At 40.0% G+C, this 24,613-nt stretch overlaps 1 protein-coding gene across 1 annotated transcript in view; it reads right to left on the bottom strand.

Moving 5' to 3' along the window:
- Positions 1-24,613, bottom strand: part of PRKCA (protein kinase C alpha) — a 159,723-nt gene that overhangs the window by 80,572 nt on the left and 54,538 nt on the right. Inside the window, exon 3 of the mRNA XM_067308061.1 lies at positions 15,389-15,471. Within this exon, the coding sequence (XP_067164162.1) occupies positions 15,389-15,471 (83 nt within the window). The remainder of the gene's footprint in view (positions 1-15,388; positions 15,472-24,613) is intronic.

The following is a 24,613-nucleotide window of genomic DNA, read 5'->3' on the forward strand; positions in this document are numbered from 1 at the left end:
AAGGAATATCAGTCAAGGGTAAATCACTAAATAGCAGTATATACTTGAAAACACAAAAAGCCCAAAGCCAGGCTGTATAACTTGGAACTTAGTGCAGTGACCCTTTCCATCAAAGGCTCAAAAGCTCAGTCGCGTGGGAAGGAGAAGGAAAGCCTTCCCAAGGAGAAAATGTCTAGGAACTTTAGAAAAGCAGTGTTCAGCTACCTCGCTGTTCCTGGGGAAGCACAGCAAACACCCCTATCAGCGCACACTGCAAAAGAGACAAAACCAAGGGGTTTTAAAATGGAAGGCTGTAACTTAAGTTAAATGACTGTTATAACCCCACTCCTCTCAAGGAAGACCAGCGTGGGATCAAGAGTGGGTTTTGGCAGAAATGTATTTATCACAAAAGTAAGGCCGATTCTTTTGTTACAGAAACGTAATATCAGAAGGCACAGTACTGTACCACTAAATTACAATTAAATAGATTATCCCACCCATCCATTAAGGAGATCTAATGAAATATCATTAGCAAGGACTTAATTCAATTTTTTCTTTGTTTTTTGATTACTGCCTATTAGTTTTCTCTCTTTATTGACAGACTTCACTTTTAAAATGTTATCTTTTAAGTTAGAATAACATTAGCATACTCTTAAAAAAAAAAAAAAAACTGGCTGTTTCTGTGCACGCTGGTGGTCACTTCCAGACCTCTGCAGGAGGAGAGCAGCACCAGGACCCAGTTGGACCCTATGACACAACTGCTGAAGCATTTACAAACCTTCTGCTTCAAAATCCTCTACTGGTGAGAGAATTTACAAAACCTGTATTTTCAGTTCTTACAAAGTATTACCAAACCACCTGTAGATTTGGTGAACGTTTAGAGGTTGTGCATGACACCAGCCACCCTCCGCAGCGCTGCGCAAAGCCGGCGAGCAGGACCGGGGCAGCCGCCTTCCCCGCCCCAAAGCACCGCGGGGCTCCCGAACCAGCCTGGGCTTCAGGGAAAGGCCAAAATGCTTGAGCAACACAGTCACAGCTGCCAGAGAGATGGAGATTCAGCTTTTCCAAAACCAGCATTCCTATTCCAAGACAGAGGGCCTCCTCCAGCACCTAGAGCGCTCGGCGCGAACTGGAGTTTGCAGGGAACGAGCTCCTTGAACTCCTCGCCGCGACCCTCCACACTGCACAAAAAGTCATTTGCACCCAGCTTGGTATCAAGAAAGACAACAGAGCTTCTGCTCATTACCACTAGATTAACGCTAATGAAATAAAAATACATTTCAACTGGTTTTATTATGCCAGATAGAATACGTAGCTCACTACAGAACCTGGTTTAGTATGTATAGCCTGCCTCAATTTATATCTTGTTTTATGCCTTTGGTGTCACTTCATATTCCATTTCCTACCAACCGAACTATAAACGTTCACAGTTTTTTAGGTGGCGTACACCATGGTTACCCCAACAGCAGAGCGCGTTGCGTCAGCCAGCATGGGAACAGCGTCCCACGGCCAACAAAGCCGGAGCGGGCCCTGCCTAGGGGTTCGGAGAAGATGCACTGAACACGGCTATAGAATCAGCATTTTCCAAAGCCGTCTGACTTTTACAGAGGCAACACAGTACCTTTTGTGCATTTTTCGTTTTCATTATAGTTGTGATCTTACCTAGTCTTTATTTTTGTGTTAAAGAAACAGTTTCAATACCAACTTCGTAAATCAAGCACACTTCATTAGGCACTGAAAAGACTCCCACTGACTTAGATGCAAATTTTGTACTAATGTTAGAGAAGCCTAGAAACCCACTGTTTCCAAGACTTTTTTCTAAATTTGCCTTTATCGTCAAGATTTCCTAAGCAGTCTTTTGCATTCAATACATTTTACAAAACTTAACTGTTAGCCTGTTCAGTTCAGAGCAGCTTTCACTTATATAGTAAACTTCTCTTGAAAATTTAAGAAATAAGTGATTTCTTCAAAATTGATATGCTGAGCCATACTACCTGCAGTACTGAGGGTTTTTTTTACCATCCAGATATCAGTGCAACTGTAATGCTTTTAAAATATATATTTATTATAAATATATTATCATATATAGGAATAATGTTGTTTATGCACAAACAGGTATGCAACTGTATAAGCAAAAGCATACATACTCACACACTCCCAATTAGATATTTATGATTTACTTGCCTAAATTTCAAAAGCACCAAGTGCCTACTTGCAGCTCCTGTTGGTTCTGCCGGCAAACGCAAACACTAATAGGCACACTAAAGTACTAATAAAACACACACTATCTGTGTGTATATGTCAGATGTGTGTGAATGAATGAGGGATTTAATATTATCTATAGGGTAGGACATAAATTTTGCCTGCAGTCCTTCACTCAAAAAAATTTCCCATGTTAAAGATTTTTTGATGTGTGACATTCTTGGAAGACAAAAAATCTTTTATTTATTAAGGAGGTACTTTATTTTTAAATGTGATCTTTTAGTACCACAACTTCAGGAAATGTTTAATTTTTGGAAGTCTGTATTGATTAAGATACATTGATCTTTTTGTGCAGTGACTAATAACCAAAATTCTTGACGCGTGTCCCAACAGTATTGGCAAAACAAGCCACAATGAATGTGAACAAATGGACTGTATGATGACAAAAGTAGATAGATTAAAGTGTAGTGTAATGACAGGTAATGAGAAAAAAATTAAAATGGTACTTTTCACTCATTCATTTCAGAACTACTTGAAAACACACTTTTATTACAGTAGCCATTTCTGGACTATTATGTCATTAAAGTGACTTAATTTAGGCATGCAATGTGCCATGCCTGAGTAGTTCAGGCATACCTTGTGGCACAGAAGCAGTCTCTTCATTTGACCTGAAGGTTTTATCGCTGCCAAATACAGAGGACTAGGAAATACTTTCATCTGAACTCATACGATCAGGAAACAGCCGCACCTTCTTGCACAAGAGCAAGGCATTAGCTTGGGATGTTAGAACTGAACATTTTCTACCTCTCTCTTTTTATGACCTTCCAGCAAATAGCAAAATGACATGTCTGTCTTTGCTCCATTTTACCTCTCTGTGACATGTTTCTAAATTAAGTGCGTTAAATATAAAACCGTTCGCGCAATTTGGGCTGAAGTCCTCCCTGTGATCCATCGCAAATCCCCTTGTGCAGGAACGCTGAACAAAGTCGGTTGATTGCACGGCCCTTTTTATTCTCCTGAATGGTCCAATCACGCTCTTGGCACATGAGGATACAAATGCCAGATGTTAGACAAAACTCGGAGGGATCGTACATATCGCCTACAAGTTCCACGACTGCTTTAACAGCTACTCTATTTCTCACTCTCCTCCTACCTTTTCCGCTTCTGCCTCGATGCCGTAAGCGTACTCTGCTTCTCCGGGGTGGCTCAGAGGCTGGACCTGCGGAGGAAGGGTTGGCGCAGCCCCCGCGGATGCCAGCACTACGCAACTGAACGTAGTCATCTCCCTTAGTCGACTTGCCACCACGGAGCCAGAGCTGCCAGCTCGCGATTGCCAGCTGCGTGCTTACCCTCAGGTCCTTCTCAAATTCAAATCTTTCATATTACAAGTTGCTACCTCTTCTTCGTTGTTTTCTTATTTCCTTTCATACTGCATAGTATCCATACGTGTAGAACTACTCTATCATTCTGAAGAACCAGGGAAAATGAAACCTGACATGGTACCGACTTCATTAAATCGCAAGGTGAAGAACTGAATTGCACTTACTAGAACAAAGTCAGCAAGACAAAATGAATAAACTTTGAGGACTACCATATAAATTTAAGTCTCTGCTACTTAACATTCTAATTAGGTGAGGTAAAAAGATTTTGAATATGTTTAAAAAAAAAAGCAAGATTTACACCCTATACAGTTAATGCAGGTTGAGGAACAGGGTTTTAGGCTTCCAGATTTAACAATACAACATGACTCATTTATTCTTAAGTAGGTCAGTCTGTAGGTACTAAAATAGACCTTGAAAAATAAAGGTGGATTTGAACTAAGGAAGGATTTCATAAAGCTATTTATAAGAAGAGATAGCCAGGTCCTCTTTCTGTTGCATGCTGGAATTCTAGGGCTCAAGGTATCTTTAATTAAATTCATTCTTTTTCTCAGGAAGACGATACTAATTTGGGATAAGCCTAGATTTGAAGTGATTCTAGAACACCTATGACAACGAAATGAATAATCCTCTTTGTAAAAAATATACATACACACACACACACACACACACACACACACACGTAATGCCCACATAATGTACATTTCTCATGTTCTTATGCCTGTCTGTCCCCAACTCCCTCACTGCAGAAAGGTTGCTTTTTAGCCTGTTTTTTGGACAAGGTATATAAGAATCTTTACAAATCACTATTTAGACAAATACCATAGTAAAAGTAATCATTCCCTTACATTCATTAAATTCCCTGCTCAGTCAAACAATAAAGATTTAGACATTGCTCTTCATTTCAAGAAATCAGACTATGCAATAGCATCTGCTAGCTATTTTCCAAGTTGTTGTATTACTGAAGCACATTTGAAGTAATGTGATCATGCACATTTTTTACACTTGACAAGGATGCTACCAGAAGAACTACAAAAAAGTGGTGCCACACTTTTATAAAGAAGTGACACTAACTTCTTTAATAATGTGGTAAAAGTGTTGTGCTGTGTTACTTATACATAGCGTTTTCCTTGGACTCTTCTTTTGCTTGCTTTCAAGGCTCCTAAAGTCAGACTTACAAACAGTAATCCTTTGCAAAGCACCTGTAGAACCATATCAGGAATATGTGAAGCACAAAAACAGAGCTAGAATGTTTTCAAAAGGTTTCTTCCTTTCTATATAAGACAATAATAATAAAATTTAATAAAGATTATTAATTTCAGCAATAGAAGTAAAACAGATAAATGTGGATCCCATTTTTTAATAGAATTTTTTCTTTGAACCTATGAAACAATGAAAGAGCCATTATAAAAGTAGGCTTGGCTAAATAAAGAGATCAGGAGACTTCATTTTCAAGAAGTATCGGAGTATTAACATCAAGGTCAGATGCGACTGCACGTATTCCACACTTTTTTCCACTAGTGTTGGTGACAAGCGGTAAAGATGGCAAACTACTGCCACTCCACAAGAAAAAGAACCAAGAAAAAAGCTTTTTTAATCTTCTTTTTCATACGATCTGACCCAATCTCTGGCAACACAGGGATAAAGAAAAGAATAATACTGACCACATGGATTGCCAATATGTAATTCTACCAATTCTTTTCACAGAATTCACACACTCACAATTAGCCACCAAAAAGAAAATTTAATGGTAATAAAGCCACTAATTGGAAAGGAGGAAAAGATATTGACAGACCAAGGATATATTATTTCCCACCTCAGTATAACTTCTCTAAAAAGGAATAAAACTGTAAGATTCAGATTTTTTTTAACAGTAGTTTCACAAAAACACACTTTAAAAACTGTATTTCTCTTAGTTAGCTTAGGATTGAGACTTCTGTGTGTTTTTATAAACTCTTTATGTCAACGAAGTTGGTCATCTCCTATTATTCTGCTGGTCTCCCAGTACCAATAAGTACCATAATAACCAGGTTCCATAAAACTACTTTCTTTTTTTCTTTTCTTTCTTTTTTGAAAAACTAAATTCTGAAATGCTTTAAGTAGCCAAAGCTGTGCATATGCTTCTTATAACTATTTTTACAGAGGCTTTTATCTCCTTTCTGGTCCATTCTTTGCTGGTCTGATGCTCCTGTTGCCATAGAAACAGACCTGAAGGTAGCTTTGTTAAAGATTACAACAGTTTTCCTGACACACAGAAATTTCTTTCATGCAGTTCATGTAGTTCAGCAGGTACCCTTCTCATGGGCACAAAAAGAAAAAAAGAAAAAAAAAACCCTCTGACTCTTACATCTATTAAGTTCTCATTAGCAGAATTCAGCGTTTGCTTTTGCTTTTAGCTTATGAGCTCAGCCTATGTTCACTGGTATACCAAGGGTTAAGTTCCATTAATCCTTCATTACATTCATTATGTGGCTCACACTATTCTTATATATTTGCAAGGGCACAGCTGAAATCAAACTATGAAAGGAGTCATGACAATCGGTATAACGGCAGAGAGCTGTTTTTCAGTGCAGGTAACATGCTGCAGGTTTAAAATCCATTGGCTCAAACTTTTGTTAGGATCATTATAAAAATCTAACCAATTATAGGCATTGAGAAAATATTTTGTGACATAGTGGTATCACACAATACACGTTCCCTGATATCAGGACAAACCTCATCTGTTACAAAAGCCTCCAGAAAATCCGTGAGCCATTCGGATCTCTTAAGACTGTCACCTCCCTAATGGACAGCTAAAATTAAGAGGAATGCAAAAGGTAACCAGAGTATGCCTAATACCAAAACTAAACTGTTTTCATTCATGGGAAACTACCCAAATGCTTTACCAGAAGCAGTTAGTTAGATGGAGCTCTACAAACGGAAAAGGATGGTAGCTGCTCTCTTGCCAGCGAGGCTCCGTCGTTACCTCCCCTTCGCTCCTCGTTTTTCCTCTCTCCCTCTTCCTTCCCTCTAGCCCAGGGTCAAAACACCTTCATAAAAGTAACTTGCTCTCTCCTAGAAAGTACAAGTTGCTCTTTTTCCCCCAGTCCCACAGGTGGCACCCAGAATTATGTGATTTATATTAAGAAACAGAGGCTATACCAATTTAACTCGGTGATCGTTAGCAAATTTCTCATCGCACCACCAGGAAATAGCTATCAATAATGTACAAAGATAGGTATGCTCCCTGGTGACACATTCTAGAATTATTTGTAGCATATGGGATCTACAGTGCATTTCAAAATTAGCCCACTCATTTTATTCCAAATTAAGATTTCATCTAATTTTGGTGTAAAAACTGCCACCTCAAAACAGACAGTGCTAAAAACGTTTGGCATTCTGCAAGATTTTCTCAGCGGTCTGCAACTGTGTATGTTCCTTCTAGCTAATAATTTTAATATGCCGTAATCAGACTCTTTTTTTAACCCATGATTGTGGGGATGGAACCTGATAGAAACGCCTATGGTACATTTTACACTTGACACCTCGTATAAAAGAACAGATTATTATTAAGTGTTAAGCTTTCTTCCCCTTCTTTCCCCCTTAAACCCTAATATCATGTATTATATTTATATACTGTTTAAAGGTTGACACAACTAACTTTTGTCAAGGGAAAGTTAAGAGGACTGGAAAATAACTAAATTCAACTTAAATTGCACAACTAAATATACTCTAACAATTGCATGGGGAAAATACAGGCTGTTGGGAAAATGTCAACTTCAATTTTGGGAATTTGAAAAAGTTTTTATTCTGAATTTAGCATCCAGCAGATTGCTTAATCAGCTGTTGTCATTGACATTAAAATTGCAACCTTATCAACAAGATTTCTTTTTACTACTACAAATAACTTTGCTGAGAGTTCTTGTTTTATAATATCACTGTCCAATGATTATTCTCAAAGGCTAAAGCTTCTTATGAAAATCACTGATATTTTTAGATATGTTTACAGAAATTTCCTATCTCTTCTAACAGTAATATACTGTCTCCATTTAACTATTAATTCTTAGAAGTATCACCTGTGTTATACTGTGTATCATAGCAAAAGCCCAGAATATAAAAACAAACTCTTTTTTCATGATGCATTTTTTCAGCATTTTGATTCTTCAGGGTTGAAAAGTAAAAAAATTCTACTTTATAAATAAAAGGCTTTCAAAGCTCAAACTATGACAAAGAACGAGTTAAACTGCATGTCCAGTGTCTCAAGTGTAAGTTTTATAAACTGAAAGACTAAAGGGTTACAACAGAAGACCTAAGAAAACGTGGCTTTGGAGTCATTCACTTTGCCCTGTCAGTCACCCATCACCTATTTCCTATAAATAGAGTGTGCATGAGGAAAGGATTCATCCAGCACCGTAATCAAAATTTTTCCTGTTTTCAGCAGACGGACAAACCATAAGAAAGCCTGTTGTCTACGTAATTTCTGGGATTGCTTTGCTGGGGCTGCAGGGGGATTACACCTAGTTTTAAGAGTTCCTGAGCCTGTTCCTTTGTAATTTAATTCTATTTTTCTTGAGGATCATTCACTCCAGCTTCAAAGCCATTTAAATTGCTAAAAGGAAGCCCATGCTTTAATTTCGGGATAGAAGCGCAGCTGTATTCTCAGCAGACGATACGCTCCAGGTCAAACTGTGCTTCCCGCTCCGGGACGCGAGCCCGCCTCGAGCGACCTGCGAGGCAGCCGCCGGCCACCTGCCCGACGGCGCCCGCGTGAGCGGAGGCCCGAACCGCTGAGCGCAGGCGGGCAGCAGCAGCTATCGCCTCCCTGCGCGGACGCATGGCTCCGGCGGAGCAGGAAATACGCCAGGCACGGGCACCGGGCAGGGCGAAGGGCCCCGTGCAGGCGAGGAGGGGACTTCTGCGCGCAGGAAGCGCCTGCCAACCGCGGAGGAACAGAAGGCGGAGAGGGCGACATATGGCTGGCTCTTGCTCCGCGGGATCAGGAGGGGGAGGTGGGAAAACGCCATGCGGATCCCCTGCAAGCACAGGGCAGTGCCAGGGGACGCGGGACAGCGGCCCGGCTAGGAGTGCGGGCCGGAGGAGTCGCCAGCCCTCGCGCCCCTGCGCCGCCTCCGCACCACGCGGGCACGCGCCGCCCTCCTGCACGGGCCTCGTCCGTCTGTCCCTCTCCTCCTTCAAACGGAGTCTCACCTCGGTGACAGTCCCATGCGAGCTGAAGTTACGTAGTCGCTACACCCGCGTAGCGGCATTTCGTAAGGAGCCTTTACAACCGTGCACAGCACCCTTTTACGACAACTTAAAAAAAAAAGAAAAGTTAGACGAGCAAATTTTTCCTTCAGATGATTTTTAGACCTTTGAGGTCAAAACATTAAGTAGCTCAAAACCGTTATTTCTGCATGAACTACTTCAGATGTCCTGCAGATATTCAGAGGTCGGGGTTGTCAAAACAAATAAAATACTTATTTTAGTAAGAAAAATATTCTTGCTGTCCTGTGAGATTTGTTTAAAAAGCACTTACTGCATTGAGTGCGATTTTATTTATTTTGGTAATCTACAACTAGCTAATTAGGCATGGGCAGTAGGAACATGGTAAGGAATATCTTACTTTTGACAAAAGTATGTTTGCATTTTAATTATTTTATAATATCATTTACTCTCCCCATCTAATAAAGTCTATTGGAAACAAAGAAAACCATCATGATTAAGAATTTTTCTAATTGGAAAAAGAATACATACGCACACACACATTGAGTTGGTATCTCAGTTTATAAATTTACACAGAGAAACGGAAGCCACAAATTGTGGTTTCGTATCGTATCGTAAGATATAAGAAGTTTGGCCTGCTGCAGAGCCAAGCGAAGCTACCAGGGAGCAAAGGGACAGTGCTGCAAGGGACAAGGCCAGGGAACACACAAACCTCAGCACAGCATTTATGTATTTCTAACGTTTTGCTCCGATTAATTTTAGCGTTGCCAGAGTGCAACCCAGAGGGCGGCGAGGGACTCGGGGCAGAGCAGGTAGTGGTTTCAGTCAGGAGGACTGGATGGGCTCAAGGTGTTTGCTAACAGCTAAAGACAAAATTTTAAAAGCCGTTGTCCCCCCGGTGGGGACAATAAACAATTCTTGAAGAAACGCAAGCTATAGCATTTTTCTGTCTTTTGCACATAATTTTTTTATCATCTTTGTTACAATGTACAAGGGTAGAGTGCACAATGAACGATCAGTAAATGCACTGCTCCTTCGCAATCGCCTCAGCCCATTCACACAGACTTGCCTTTAGGAAAGCGTTTTTGCTCCTCTGGCAAGTGATAAACTTTGTTGTTTGCCAGATTTGCCTGCCTTTGTGCATCTTTTGTGATAAAGTGAGCAGATTTTTATTTTAGTTAAAAATAAAATATTTCTAATACAAGTTTGCCTATTATCCAAAATTCAGATTAGCAAGAACGAAAATGTTGCTAGAGGTCATAATACTTATCATTGACACCTGTTTGTTGTTCAAGTCACTCATGATGTCAAACAGAGATGACTGCTGCAATTAAACAGTTAAAAGCAAATCGGATGTACCCTGCTGCTGCATCTGATTATCCTTGGAAAAACTGTTGCAAATCCTTCTGATTAAAATCCCTTTTTTAACTAGTTCTACACTAAGTCTTAATACTATGCTTCATACTACCATTTCTTTTTGTGAGTTTTTTTTTTTTCCCCAACCCCAGTAAAGCAGCTATCTTTCTTCACTCGAAAACTTGGAAATACATTGGCATTCTGGAACCAGTCTCCTACAAATAAATGAATAAAAAGAAAGATGTTTGGCATTACCAGGAACTGAACAGAAAGAAAAACATGGCCAAGATGACTAAACAGTTCAGGATAGCCCCATTACAGTCATTTAGCCCAGTTTAACAGGACTATTTACCATAGAGAGGTGTGACTCAAGGAAGAAGATCCTGTATGTGATTTATATCACCACCACAGCTATTGAACTGGAGAGCGCAATAGCGCAGGAGTCACGGAGGACGTCAGCGCTGCTCTAAGCCTCAGGCCAAACCCAAGCCCTTCACTGTCCTCCCGGAGTTCGGGATTCATGTACAAATCACTCCCTTCCCACTTGGTCCCCAGCATAGGAACATCTGAGGCTGAATTTTTTTCTCTTCGCAACTCTAAAACCATAGAACAGGAAAACGAGACCCATCCCGTCCCTCCCCGAGGGCCGACGAGGGCGCAGGATACCTACCGCACCCTTTACAATTGTGTCCTAACCTCCCAAAAAGGAACCTTCATTTCTTCAGAGACAAAATCTCTGCACCACTATTTATAGCGTGATACAGATCACGGGGCTTTTATACAGCTGAGCAGTCAAAGTTTATTAAGAACTTAGCTACCTGGCATGTAAGAACGGTTACCAAACAAGGAAAGCCCTGTGGATAGCATAGTCTGAAACCCCTTTTGTTTTCTGAATGACTGTCTTCAAATATCCAGAAATTAAACATTCATTTTTGACTGTCTGCAAATATCTAGACATTAAACAATTTTTTTTGCAACTGTCAAATATATTTAGAGAAATTACTAAAACAGTCAGTGGAATTTCCTCTTTTTGCAAAGAGCTTTGAAAATCACTTATCTATGTGATTCAAGAAATCTCTTTGCACATAGTTTATTTCAAAGTTATCCTATTCTCTCTTTCAAAAAAGCATTAGTTTAAAGATACACTTAGATCTCGCTCTTTAGTTACATGGACACATTTAGCTTTCACGGAGGTCAGAATAATGTTTCTGAAAACTAAGCTTTTTTCCCCTCTCAGAGGCTTCCTAACCGCCTAATAAACCACACTGTTCGCAAACTCTTCACATCCCTGGAGGCATGTAGTGTGAACACCACGCTACCTTGCCTCAAGGGGAGTCTATAAATAAGAGCTTGCCACCCTGTCCTAGATAGCTCAGAGCTCAGCAGGGACGCCCGCGAACGCTCACCTGCAAGAGCCGCCCGCGAGAAGTCGCACCCCGCTGACGGGCTGATAAAGGCAATTTTGTCTCGGAGCGGGAGCGTTTTGTGTACCCCCGATTCTGATCTTGACTGACACCGGTTGCAAGGCACCTATCTGGCTGTTAGACTTCGGAGTCTCCTTACTAAGGAAAATAAGTTTACCTGATAATTATTCCCATAAAGTAGTTGTGAGGATCTAATTTATGTTAAAAGTGCAACATAAATGATAATTTTTTTGGGGGGGGGGGGGGGGAAGGCAGAATAATACTGCCTAAAAGGCAAGGATGCAAGCACACAGCTTGCAAAAATTTGGTATTTGAAGCAGTTCTCTAGCAGACTTTTACTGTTCTTTGATTCTGACATACTGGCTCCTCATTATTCTCACTAGTAACATCCCATAGTATTTTCTAATACGAAAATTGCTGTCTCTCATAATAAATATCTGACTCTTGAGAAAGCTTACAGAAAAAATACATTATCAAGAAATGTCTCAATGCAAAAAGTTGGGAATTTCCTTATCTGAACAGAATACAAAGATGATACATTTATATATACAAAGATGATACATTTATATATATAGATACATTTGTTTGTCTCTCTTTCTCTAATTTTTTAGTATGTGTTTGATTAGAAAGAGACAGATACACAGACAAAAAACTGCAAAATATATATAATAATGCTCTGGAAACTTGCATTGTTAATGGCAATATGACTCTCCTCACAAATAACAGAAATCTACATCATTCAAAGACCCTGGAAAATTTGACTATGCAAATTAATTGTGCACTTGCATAACCTGCCAGCTGTTTATAAAAGTACTTTTTATTTTTCATATTTAAAAATCTGCTACATATTATGAGAACCTTTACAGCCCATCACATTTCAGAATTAAGCTTATACCAGCTTGGATAATAACAGGATATTAGATTATAAAAGGGTAGACACTGAAGTCAGACAAACATTTCAGTAAATTAAAGTGTAACATTCCTATAATCCTCTTTGTTTAATAGGACCTGCTAATGTAACACAATTTTAATAAAACATATTATTTTCTGTATTGCTTTTAATTCTCAAAACATTTTTGAGCTATCATTTCTGTGTAAATACTGAAAATGATCATTTGGTAACCCAAATACTAAAATAAGGCATTAGGCCGATTTATTAAATCACCGAGGCAAAAACAAAACAAAACAAAAAACAAACCAAGAATGCAGTCGGCAATATCAAAGACTATTAAAAAACGGCTACATAACAGATTTTACAACAATAAAGAGATTCTCCATAAAATTAAATGGTCTCGCACACAAATGTGTGTTCTCATTTATGCACTTTAGGAAAAGCAAACAAAAAAACCCTGAAAAATTTAGTTTAAAAAAAAAAAATCTGAAACAAATTTGACTCAAACTAATCATTATATATACAGACAACCTAGCCACAAGCATCACCACTAAAATTCTTAATCAACAGTACTTTTTATTAACAACCTATCTGCATAATTGCGTATTAATATAAAACTAGATTTAATTGTTTATGCTACTTGGCTTTTAGGGCTGACCAAAGCAAATCACCAATTTATTGCTTGTAGGTACCCACTGCATTTTAGAGTATGATTAATTAAGCCGACTTATTATAAGTCTTATTGTATAATTATGCCTAGCCTCTGCCCAAACCTGAAGAAACCCCCAACATCCACCCCATAATTCTACCCAGCTGTAAGGCCCCTTCCTCGCATGGGGCACGAAGCGCCGCCCGCCACGTGGCGAAACAGCCCCGCCGTCTCAGCACGGAGGTACCTCGTGTTTAAATGCAACCTTGCTGCAATTCAGGGAGGCACCTTAATGCCATCCGGGGGCATCCAAATTAATAGGCATACTTGGACGATGCCCAAACTCACCTGGACCGTGACACAAAACAGCAGCTGTAGTTACTCACTTTTAGAAGCAGGGGTTAGGGAGGGAGCAGGTGTCGCCACCCCCCTTTTCTGTAATGGTTTGGTGACGAGGGCCCGCGAGGGAGCTGGACCCCAGGCTTCCTGCAGCCCAAGGCAGTTCACATCCACAGCTCCCAAGCTGCACGAGACTGCTTTACACAGAGGGCTGATCGCCCCGCTTCCCTTCAGAACCTGAGGAACTCGGGAACTTTCACAAAACGAAGGGTGCAAAGAATAACGCGGGGTTCTTGTTCCCACCTCCAAGACTGGTTTATAGCAGAGAGAGCTTTGATAAAAACGCGATGGAGGCCCGGGCTCCTCGCTGCATCAGCTGGCGAGGCTGGGCGGGCGCCTGGCGGCCCCCGCTCTATCGCCGAGCGGGCGCTCTAGCTGCGGAAGTCTCTCCCCTTGACTTCTGCCTGGCAAACTGACCTCGGCTCAGTAAAGCACCTTTCTTCAGGAAAGCTGGGCTCTGCACTGTGAGCGGAAAGAGACGCTTTACGCGCAACTCTGAATAGCCGGCACAGCTCCAGAGGGGAGCATCACGGCTGCACTGGCGCTGCCCGTTCCCTAGTCCTGTTCAACATGCCCAATAAACCTTTGCTGGTATCCATGTTCTTTGCATGACTAATCAACGTACCTGCTTCATGCCTGAAGCCTGACTTCTTGAATCATATGCTCTGTCCTCAGGCCATCTAAGAGCTGGTCTGCTCTCCGGAGGCGACTATCCCTCCCCATTGGCTAAGCAGGGGAACCTGAACAGGACACGACTGTACTCCTAACTTAAGCATTTGTCTTACATACCTGAATTTTGATGGTATGAAATGCATTTCACTTAAAACAAAACAAACAAAAAACCCCCCTGTTCTTAAAATACTTTTCAGCTCTTAAACTTTTCCCTATTCTTAAACTTACAAATAACTAAACTTTTTAAACATCTCAAATTTTCCAAAACTCTCAATGCTTTGCCCATATATTGTTCATTGATCTCATGTCTAGCATCTTAAAACAATTTACAAAAAGCTTATTAAAAGCTAATAAGAAAAGTCTTCTGGTGGGTCTAATCAGAGGAGATAATAGCCTACAATCTAGAGCATGAATACGTCAAAAGAAACAAAACAGTGCAGTTTAGACAAAGGACACTTGGAATGTATTGTTCCCATAAGCAGATGTTAAATTACTTCACTGTAAAGTGGAATTTATAAATCCCAAATAAATGTTATTTTTATATGAATAAACAAGTTCAGTTTATTATTTTAGCAGGGCAGCATAAAATTCTTGTACGTATGTCTTACCATAAAGGCAGATGTACTGAAAGTAAATATCTGTTATTGACCAAAAACGCTACGTGTATATAAAAGTACTGATAGAACAGGATAGAATGGGTGTATCCTGACTGATATGTTAGCTCAATCATCGATAAAATTCAAGTTTCAAAATCCTATCTCAGATAAGCCATCTGGTTCAATTTTAAATCTAACTGGAGCTATAAATCCTCGTGTGCAGAGATGACATGGGCTAGGGTCAACTCTGAAGTTATACCTTGAGACAAGTTGAATAAAAAAACAAGCTCAGAAAACAAACATACACACACACATAAAGACCCCAGCCTTTCCTGGGTGTTGTTAATAGCAAATACAATTGACATATGGCAAACAAAACCAAAACACTGACTTCCTGCTGGATACACATCTCAGGACTGTTACAATGATCTTGCTCACACTTTCATCAGCAGTTACTCTTCTTACCAAAACAGATCTTTAAAGTCCATAAATCTTCAATATTCACTTCGGAACTGTTAAAAACTGCTAGGATCTATCATAAAGAAGCTACTGACATTGTTTTCAATGCATTTTTACAGTTAGGTGTAACAACATAAAACTATTCATAAAAGCAGTATATCAAACGCCACTGCACTCACATCAGTGTCAGGTCCCTTGTCAGCCCCAGGACATGAGAAGGTAACGAATTCATGGCACCTCTTATGAACCACAAAACAGCAAACTGTAAGAAAAGAGAAAAAAACAGAATGGCATAAGTTCAGTTTTCTTCTGTTGAAACGAATATAATTGCACAGAAAATACACTAATGGCCAAATATTTCACCCATAGGTGAGCAAAGGAAAGCAATGCTGAGTGCTAAATAGAGACATGCCCAAGAGAGCCAGACATCAAATAAACAGTATAACTGAAGAGGATAGGGAAGATGAAGTTAAGAAAAGCATGCACATTTAAAAATCCAAAGAACCCATAATGATTTTTTGAATGTTTAAGACAGCCCCTAGCATCAAAATACTGTGTGGGATGAACAGCTCTGCGGAGCCCGAGTCCAAAGCTGTGTCGGGAACACGAACAGTGCCAGGGTGCCTTTAGGCAAGAGCAGGAGGCGTAAGCGAGGTCCGTGAAGCCCCCAAGGACCCCACGCTTGTGTGCGCGGTTGGTTCTCCTGCAGGCCTGGACGAAGAAGTCTAAGGAAGATGCAGCGTCTTTACTAGTTAATGACTTCTGCGACAAACCAGAGCTCCCAGGGAAGGCTGCTGGGGAGAACACGGTGTTCTCCTAGCACTGAAAGGCAGGAGATGAGGGGAAAAGAAACTGGCTTGTGACTACAGCACGACTTTCCTTTAGAATTCATGAACGGTCTAAAATAACTGTTTTCTTTTTTTTTTTGGGGGGGGGGGAATAAGGAAAGTTCATTCTAATTTAATGACATCATGTGACAGATCAGAGCTGTCACACAGCAGAGGTCATACGTGTCTCCAAAAACCACAAAAAAAGAACAATTTGCTTAAGTGAGTTTACTCTGAGAAACAGGTATTTTAGCTTTTCACCCTCACTAGAGGTTCTTTCTGAATCTTACACTTATTTGGGATGTTTCACAATCAGACAGTCAATCTCTTCTGGAATTGCAGAATCTGTAACACACTTTTTCTGCCTCAATCTTTAAAAATTTCCCAATCAGCAGAGGATATGAATGGTTTCTAGAAAGATTACTTCAACAATTTCTACACCAACGAATCCAATATTTCCTCAAATGTATCCACATTTCGACAAAACAGAACAATTCTAGATTTACAATTGTGAAAATCTGGAAATAAACATCTCACTATCAGGCAGTGCTTTGCAACAAGTCAGGCGATTGTAATGAAACAGTTCCAAAGTGATTCACCATTTCTTTATAGGTAATACATTCCCTGAGCACTTTTAATTTTTGTGTTTCCAGGTAATAAAAATACATTATTCTAAAGGAGACTTTAAAGAATAAAATATATTTTAATTGATTTGCAATTACAAACATTGAATTTGCTCAACTTCAATGGAAATTGAGCAAGTTCTCTCAATTTTTCAAAACCGTTCATTTTATGAGGACTCTAGCACTTTTCATTTATAACGTATATGAATTCCTGTCACTTCAGGAAAACAAGGACTGCGAAAGATGTTATAAAGTGCCTCTTCATGTCACTGCTGTGCTCAGCTCTGGATTCCACCGCGGTGCTGCGCTGCTCTGCTTTGCACCCTTAAGCTGCCTGGCTGGTTTTGAAGAAATTTCCCTCATCACCCTCACATCTTTCTTCAGCTATTTTCCACCATCCTTCCCTGCGGTAATTGTTTCCAACTCCTCCTATTTCTGAGGTGGCAAATGTTTATTCTTTGGGCAAATGGTGTAAAATGGGCTTTGCTCCTCTGATTTCAGTTCAGCTTTGCTGACTTTACATGAGTCAAAGTTCTGGCTCAATGCATGCTGCCCACTTGCTAGCCTAGTTTGTAAATCTGTCTAAATCCTAATGAATCCTACAATTATCATTTGGATGGTTTGTTTCTATTGATGGAAAGATCACTGAATAGCAATTACTATTAATATTACTTGCAGCTGAGAAACATTTCAGTCCCAAATTGTATTTTTGCTTCCAAACTTTCCCCTCTTTAAGACAACAGCCTGATTTATGTTTGCAGGAGTAAATCATATGAAGAAAAATAAATTTAACTTTTTTTTTCCTGAAGGATGTAACTAATTACTTTTGTATACAGTAGTCACATATTTGCAAAATACTACAAGATAACCTATGCAAAAGATCTGAAAAATACCTCTGAAAGGCTGTAGAATTGATCTGCTTTATTAACATCCTTCTCCCAGACTGAGATCCTACAGAGGCTAGTCCAGTTCTGCCTCTATTCAGCAATAATGTATTTTATTGAAACTCTACATGCTTTGGCATCTATTTTGGGTAACATTTATGAAATACTGTAGTCACATCCTATCTCTGAGTTGAGAGCCCCTCATTAACATAGTAAGAAATTCATTCAGCTATAGACCACGTTGACCATGATTTTACTATCAATATATAATAAATGCCAAGATAGGAAAAACTGCACCATTCTTTGCAATAGTCCTTTCCATTCTATGCCTATGAACCTTAGCGAAAACTATGCCAATCACACTACAATGAAAACTCCAAATCAGCTGCCAAAATAAACAAAAAACATACAGCTTTTGTTCTTTTGGACTTTAGGTAAACTACACTTACAAAAACCCTTATTTAGGCATAAATTATTAAGGGGGACTACCAAACTCCGTCCGGTTTAGCAGCAGCCAGCCTGCCGCGCACGCCTCGACGCTGCCTTGGGCCAGGCAAACCCTCGTCCCTGGAAGGCGAGCTGGAAGCTGGGAAATGGTGCAGGAACACCCCTAGGAAAAGGGAGGCCTCCCGCGCCGAGCTCTGCGTGCCCCAGCCTCACCCCGGAGCCGAGTCTTTCAGACACGGCCACCGTGCTCCTGCGCTCTTCAGTACTCAAACTCCTTTTCTAACAGCTTTCGCTATCCGAACTACAAGAAATCATTTCAGAGCGTTAATCTGCTTTCACAAAAAACCTGCTTGCTACCAGAAGAGTATTGTGTTTTCTTCTACACGTGCATAATGAAGTACAGAAAATATACTGTGTGTGCCTGGAAGGACTTATTTTATTTCAGTTTGTTTTCCACTCGGATCATACTTTCTTTGTCCATTGGGAAATTAAAAAAAATATACATGCCTTTACCTTAGAAAATAGTGAAAGTCTCAATTTTATTACCTTTATTTCCTGTTTATATTTGTAGCGGGTTACCCATCTCCAAAGAATTTTGGGGTAACTACTTCAAAAGCTTCAGCACTGTCTCACCTTCTGAGAATATTCAAGTGAAAAATAAATAATTTGACATAAAAATAAAAACAATGGAACGGACAACTCTCACAGAACTGTAAATCTGACAGCAAAAGGATGAGGGTGAGCTAAAACATTGTCAGTAGCAGTCATTTCCAAATTTAAAATTTAATGTTCAAATTTTCATTTTCAAATCCAGTATTAGGCCATTAGAACATATTTTAAAAGCTTTAATTTTTTCTTAATTTCACAAAATAATACATAGCTATATGATTTACAGTAAAAAGGTACTTAGGTCAGATAAGTGGAAACTAAATGTTTGCCTAGAATAGCACGACATTTTTAAGGATTAACGATGAAAAGGAACTTTTCACCTGTTACTTGTTTTTGCAAAGACGTTAATAGTTTCACTTCTCGCAGCTGTTAAGAAGTCATATCATGTTCATCACTTTCCCGTAATGAAAGTTATATTATGCTACTTTTGCAGAGACCGCCAAGGAAATTTGTGGCTTTACATTTTAACACCAGTGCAAGTGGAAGAGCGCTGGCACACATTACGCACAGTAGCTTGAGAGCAAATGGTATCACCAGGCTGACAGTTATAATTAAAAAGAAAATTATCGTGGTATTTTCGTGTTTTGACAGCGCGATCCTGATCCGTGGAATATATGACACGGCCGCAAGCTCCCAGCTTTGCGGCTCTGGAATCGCCGGGGACAAGCGCTCCTCCCGGCGCAGCGCGGGGCAGGGGGTGGCGGCGAGGGGGGCGCCGAGCGCGGCGCCGCGGGAGCCCGAGCGGCCGCAGGGACGGCGTGAAAGCCCCACGACGCCACGTGGCCGCGGCGTGGCCCGCGCGTGCGCCGAACCAACGGGCCCAAGATGCACTACGCAATTCGTGGATTTATGACAAAGCAGCGAGGGCAGCTCGCTCTAACCAAGGGTTTTCTGTCAGCTCCCAGGACTGAGAAAAACATGCTGTTATTAAAAAACGTATAAATTGTGATCAGTCACTTATAGTTACAATGCACGGCTGTAAATTTTAAACTGCTTTCTAAATTACTTGACGTATGAAGGTTATCCGCATGATACATTGAGAGTTATCTGCTAAAAATACTGTTACTAGTCGTTTTCATGTGACAGAAATGAAATATTACAATAATAAATACAGAAGCAGTCTCCTCTATTAGATGATCTAATAGATGATATAAAGGAGAACAGCTATTGTGAAGCCCCAGTCACCCACACATCATTCAGCCATATGCCTGCAGAGCTTTACAGCCACGAGCATGCCAAATAACTAAGGGTAAAAATGTCGAGACAAAAGTCATATACTTTAAAATTTGGCATTATTTACAGAAGTCTAACAGACGTTTCAAATGTTTCAAAAACTGATTTTACATTCCCACTTTAGGGAGAAAGATATCAGCTTGCAGAAGGCTTTCCAGCAAAAATGAGGGCCCCCATTGCACCACCAATTTATTCAGTAAAACAATCTAAGCAGCAAGCCTAAAGCATAGAGAAAGTATATTAAAAAACTGTATACATAATAAGTTTATAATAAACCCAGCATTTTCTAAGCGAGTTTAACCAAATTGCCAGTTATTCTCTTTAGAGAAATCAGTGAGCTTTTTCAAGTCCTCTTTGACTCATTTCTACAAGAGTCAAGACTATTCTCCCATCTCAATTTATAAATTGATAAGGTCTTAAGCACAATAAAAATCTTGTATTAACTTCCCATCTCAACAGACCTTAAAGCTATGTCTTGACTGGTACAACACAGTCAGCTGCCTGGCTTTCACGACCAGGGCTATAGAAACATGTACCTGCCCACCGGATCTGCTTCTAGGTTTTGAGCACTGATCCTTTAAAGGTCTGATTGACAGCAATAGGGAAATTAGTCTGTGGGCACTCAACATCTGTTGTTAGGTTTTTTGCTTTTACTGTCTAATTGAACAAGGATTGCTGCCGAATTGGACTAAGAAGCTACAGTAAAAATATAATGAGCAGAAACTCGCTCTCGGCACTGCTCTTAGCGCACGCCAGAGAACCTGCAGGGCCTCCCGCAACTCGGAGAGCTGCAGAATTTTTATGTTCCTGTTTTACACGCTCTGCATGTTCAGCGAGGCCACCGCGTTTCCCCAAGGGGCACGTATTACCGGCTGACTTTCCTTGCATTTTCTGCACAACCCCAAGCAATGAATGAACCTGTCACGTGGCATGTATTAGCTTACTCTAAGATTTAATACAGCAATTACATTAAACTGAAATAGGATACTACTTCAAAATAGAAAAATCATTTAAACATTAACTACCTCTGTTATTTAAAGAGATAGCACTGTTTAAATAAATTTACTAGAAATAGACTATGGGCAGGAACAGGGAACACTTCCAGAGCAAGAAGAGTAACAATTAAGAAATTTAGCAATAGTTCTCTGCCTCCTGTTCTGAATATGATATTATCCTTATGTTTAAGAAAAAAAGCATTATTTTGGTTCTGTTTAATTTAAATGAGGCTGCGCATTATAAATCAAACGCACAAGCCAGAAGTGCCACCTTTGAATGTTATTAACATACTGAATCCACAGGGGAATTTAAATATTGCATTATCCTAACTTTTTCAACATATATAATTTATAACGCGCCAGCTAATTTTCCTGCCAATGTTTCACCCCATCTAGAAGAGAGCGCTATCTCCAGAGAGTACCCAGGCTGACGCTGAGAACTGATACGGTCTGCTTCTCACTCACAACTTTCTTACTTAAAACAGCCCAGCATGATACAGCCTGTTCCACGATAACATGGTTAATGAGAAAAACAACTCACTCTCTCCATCACCTTAACCTGTTATTAAGCTTCTTAAAGCTCTTTTGTAACAGCACGAGGTCACACAGCGCCTTTACGGTAAGAGGATTCACTAGGTCAGCACAGACACGTCTACTATTTTCTGAACTTTTATGTCATAACTGTGAACTTAAGTACCAAAAGGACCAATTTGCTCTTGGCAGAAAAGAGGAATGGAGAAGTCTGTGGGAGGGGGTTGGGGGAAAAAGGGATTTAAGTCTCTTTGGTGGTCATGGACACCTTATTCCTGTTTTATAACCAGATTTGCAATGATGTTTCTACTAAAATACAAACTACCACTTAGGAAGCAAAGAGGAACATTTAATACTTCTTCAGACAGCAGGAAGGAGAAAATACACATTAGTACAGGCTAAGAAACTGGAATAAATCCATCTAATCTGTAGAGTGTTACACATTGCTTACTTCAAGGATTATCTTTATTTCCACTGCGGTTTATGCAATCCTCAAACTGTCTTCCTAAGGCAGCATCAAAAATGTGCCCTGAAGTCAAGAACACATGCTATATGAAATCAATATTGACAAATTAGGGCTGGTCCCTACTTCTACGGCTCAAGAGCATACGGCTCAATTACCGGTTTGAATAGCCTCAGAGAGTAAGATTTGTAAGATCTGTTCTACACGCTCAAAAATTTAAGAGAAAGTAATGGTTAACTGCAACAATATCTTATTTGCGTGAAAGGATTATATAGATCATCTGGACAGTCTTAACTACTCAGGTCATTAACTTCTTTACACTAAGTATAAAACAGATGGATTTGGCCAGTAAGCTGGCTTTGCAAGACCTCTAACCAATGTGTACAGCTGGTACGCCTGGGAGAGAAGGCATTTCATTTACCCAAACAACTTCAGTGGGCCAGGTATGACAAAAAAACAAATAAAAACTGCCCAGGCTGCTCCTGTCACTGAAAAACCTTCTTAAATTCAAACAGTTGGATTGCTGAATTATATTCTGCTTTAAAATAAATAAAAATCCATAGGTTTCTTCCAAAAATACACTCAAATCAGTCAAGAGGGACTAGAAACAAAGAAGAAGCAAGGAAGAGTGAATACATCATTCGTCAAGACAAAAAAAAGACAAGAAACAGTTTTGGGATTCAGAGTTGAATTTTCATAGGGAACTCATGAAAAAACACCGAACAGTCAGGTGAAGCTCCCATCTCACAGCAGTGAAATTTGTCTCTATTGGTTCAATGTAATTAAAAAAAGAAAAAATAATTAATTGTTGGAAAACTAACTGCTAACAGTATCACAATTTCAGGGAACAGTGGCTTAAGAAAAAAAATTTTTTTTTTTAAATATGAAAGGGACTGGATACCAAGTAAAGGACAAACCATTACAGATACTATGAACCTAAAGACAGCTAGGAAAAACACAACACAATGTAGTACAGTGTGATAAAATAATAAATGTATACCTGCAGTTACATATGTAACGTGTTTCAAAACCATCTTTGGATATATTAAAATAGTATATTACGTGCCCCAGAGTAATGCATTAGAGCTTACACAGATTTGGCAGTTCTGCCCTCTATTATGAGCCAAAGAAGGTACCTTACTGTTTTTTCCTAAAACTGTAGCACAAGCCATGCTTACAAAGCTGAGGAAGGTTTTCAAAATATTAAAGTTTTTAAGCATATAATATGGAGTATTCAAGTCTACTGGTTAATTACATACTTTCTGAACAGAGAACCCTGTATCTATGCAAAGTCCTAGCTAAAATTTCATAAGCCTATTAATCTCGCTCCTTGAGGTGTCCCACTTGATAAATGAATAATACCCCAGAAGTCATCTGTCAAAGTGTGCTGAAATAGCTATTTCAAGAACTTGTAACAGCGAAGAAGACAACCCACAACAGCAGACATTTTGTACCATTTCTGTAGTTTGAATGCACCGTAGCTTAAAAGTTTGCTAATCTTAGCACTTTGTAGGCCAGCAGCTGAAATGCTCTGGGTGTCTCTTGCAAGCTGCTTTGCACCCGGGCGGCGGCGAAGCCCATCAGCGAGGAGCAGCGCAGCTCTTCCAGCGAAACAGCGGACGCGACAGGCGAGCCCGCAAACGTCCCCGGTGAACACGGAGCGTCGGCTCCTCGTACGCTTCAACCAACGCGGCGCTGGCCCGAGCCTCAGAAAAGGGATGTCTTGAACAAGCAGCTGTCCTCGGTTTGCTGCATCACCAAATGTAAGAAGAAAGGGCTGAGAAAGCGAGCAGTTCAAAGCAGCACCAGGCTGCACCTATTTTAAGACTGTACGAAATGACAAGATACAACATGAAACTCTCTCTAGAGCGCAGCTGTTCGATTCTGCTTTATTTTGTAATAAAGCTGCAATTCTGGGAGGCTCCTTACGGGGATCAAACAAAAGCAAACAGCTTTGGAGAAATCATAGCAACCGCCTCTCTCAGTACTGATCACGGTCTCGCTGAATCCCATCCACATCCTTCTGCATGAAAAAGGACACAGTTCCTCAACAAGTAAACCTTCATGGAAACCACGAGCAACGAGAATGGCCTTCCTCTTCCAAGGACTGGTGCCATCGCACATCACGTTCTTCCAAGTCTTCTGCCTCCTCCCACCAAGCGCAGCAACAGCTTAACAGAGCCCAGAGTTTGGGCTCTTCCTTGCCGCTAGCCAAGCCTAAAACTTTATTGCTCAGTCGTGAGATGCCTAATGCACCAACGACACGTCTGAAAGATGCACGTGATTTCTGTCTTTCGTCTCACATTAAATCACCCACGCGGCCAATTTGCCACAGGCTGCGCCACTCTCCGAAGTAATGTTGAAATCAGTTTGCAATTTGAGGCAAGCAAAACTGCTGAAATACGGAAGACGTGCTAGTACAGCTGTAAGATTTCTAGAAATACTTTAGAGTATTTTAGTACTAATTGTATAGCTTGTTTTCTCAATACTTTACCTAATAGTTCAATGTCACGCCAGTTTGACGGTATTACGCTACTCATGGCTGTAAGCTGAAAGACTTGTTTCCTTTAGTGTGATTTATAAAGGACACAAACATAAAAAGTAGAATGCCAGAACCGAATGCCAAGATCTGAATGCTTAGTATTTTAGTATATTTTGAATTTAAGTCTATTTTTTCAGCTCTGTTTGAGAAATCTTATAACATATCTAAAAAAATTAATGAACTTTACTTG

This window comes from Apteryx mantelli, chromosome 19 (assembly GCF_036417845.1).
Source record: "Apteryx mantelli isolate bAptMan1 chromosome 19, bAptMan1.hap1, whole genome shotgun sequence".
Lineage (NCBI taxonomy): Eukaryota > Metazoa > Chordata > Aves > Apterygiformes > Apterygidae > Apteryx > Apteryx mantelli.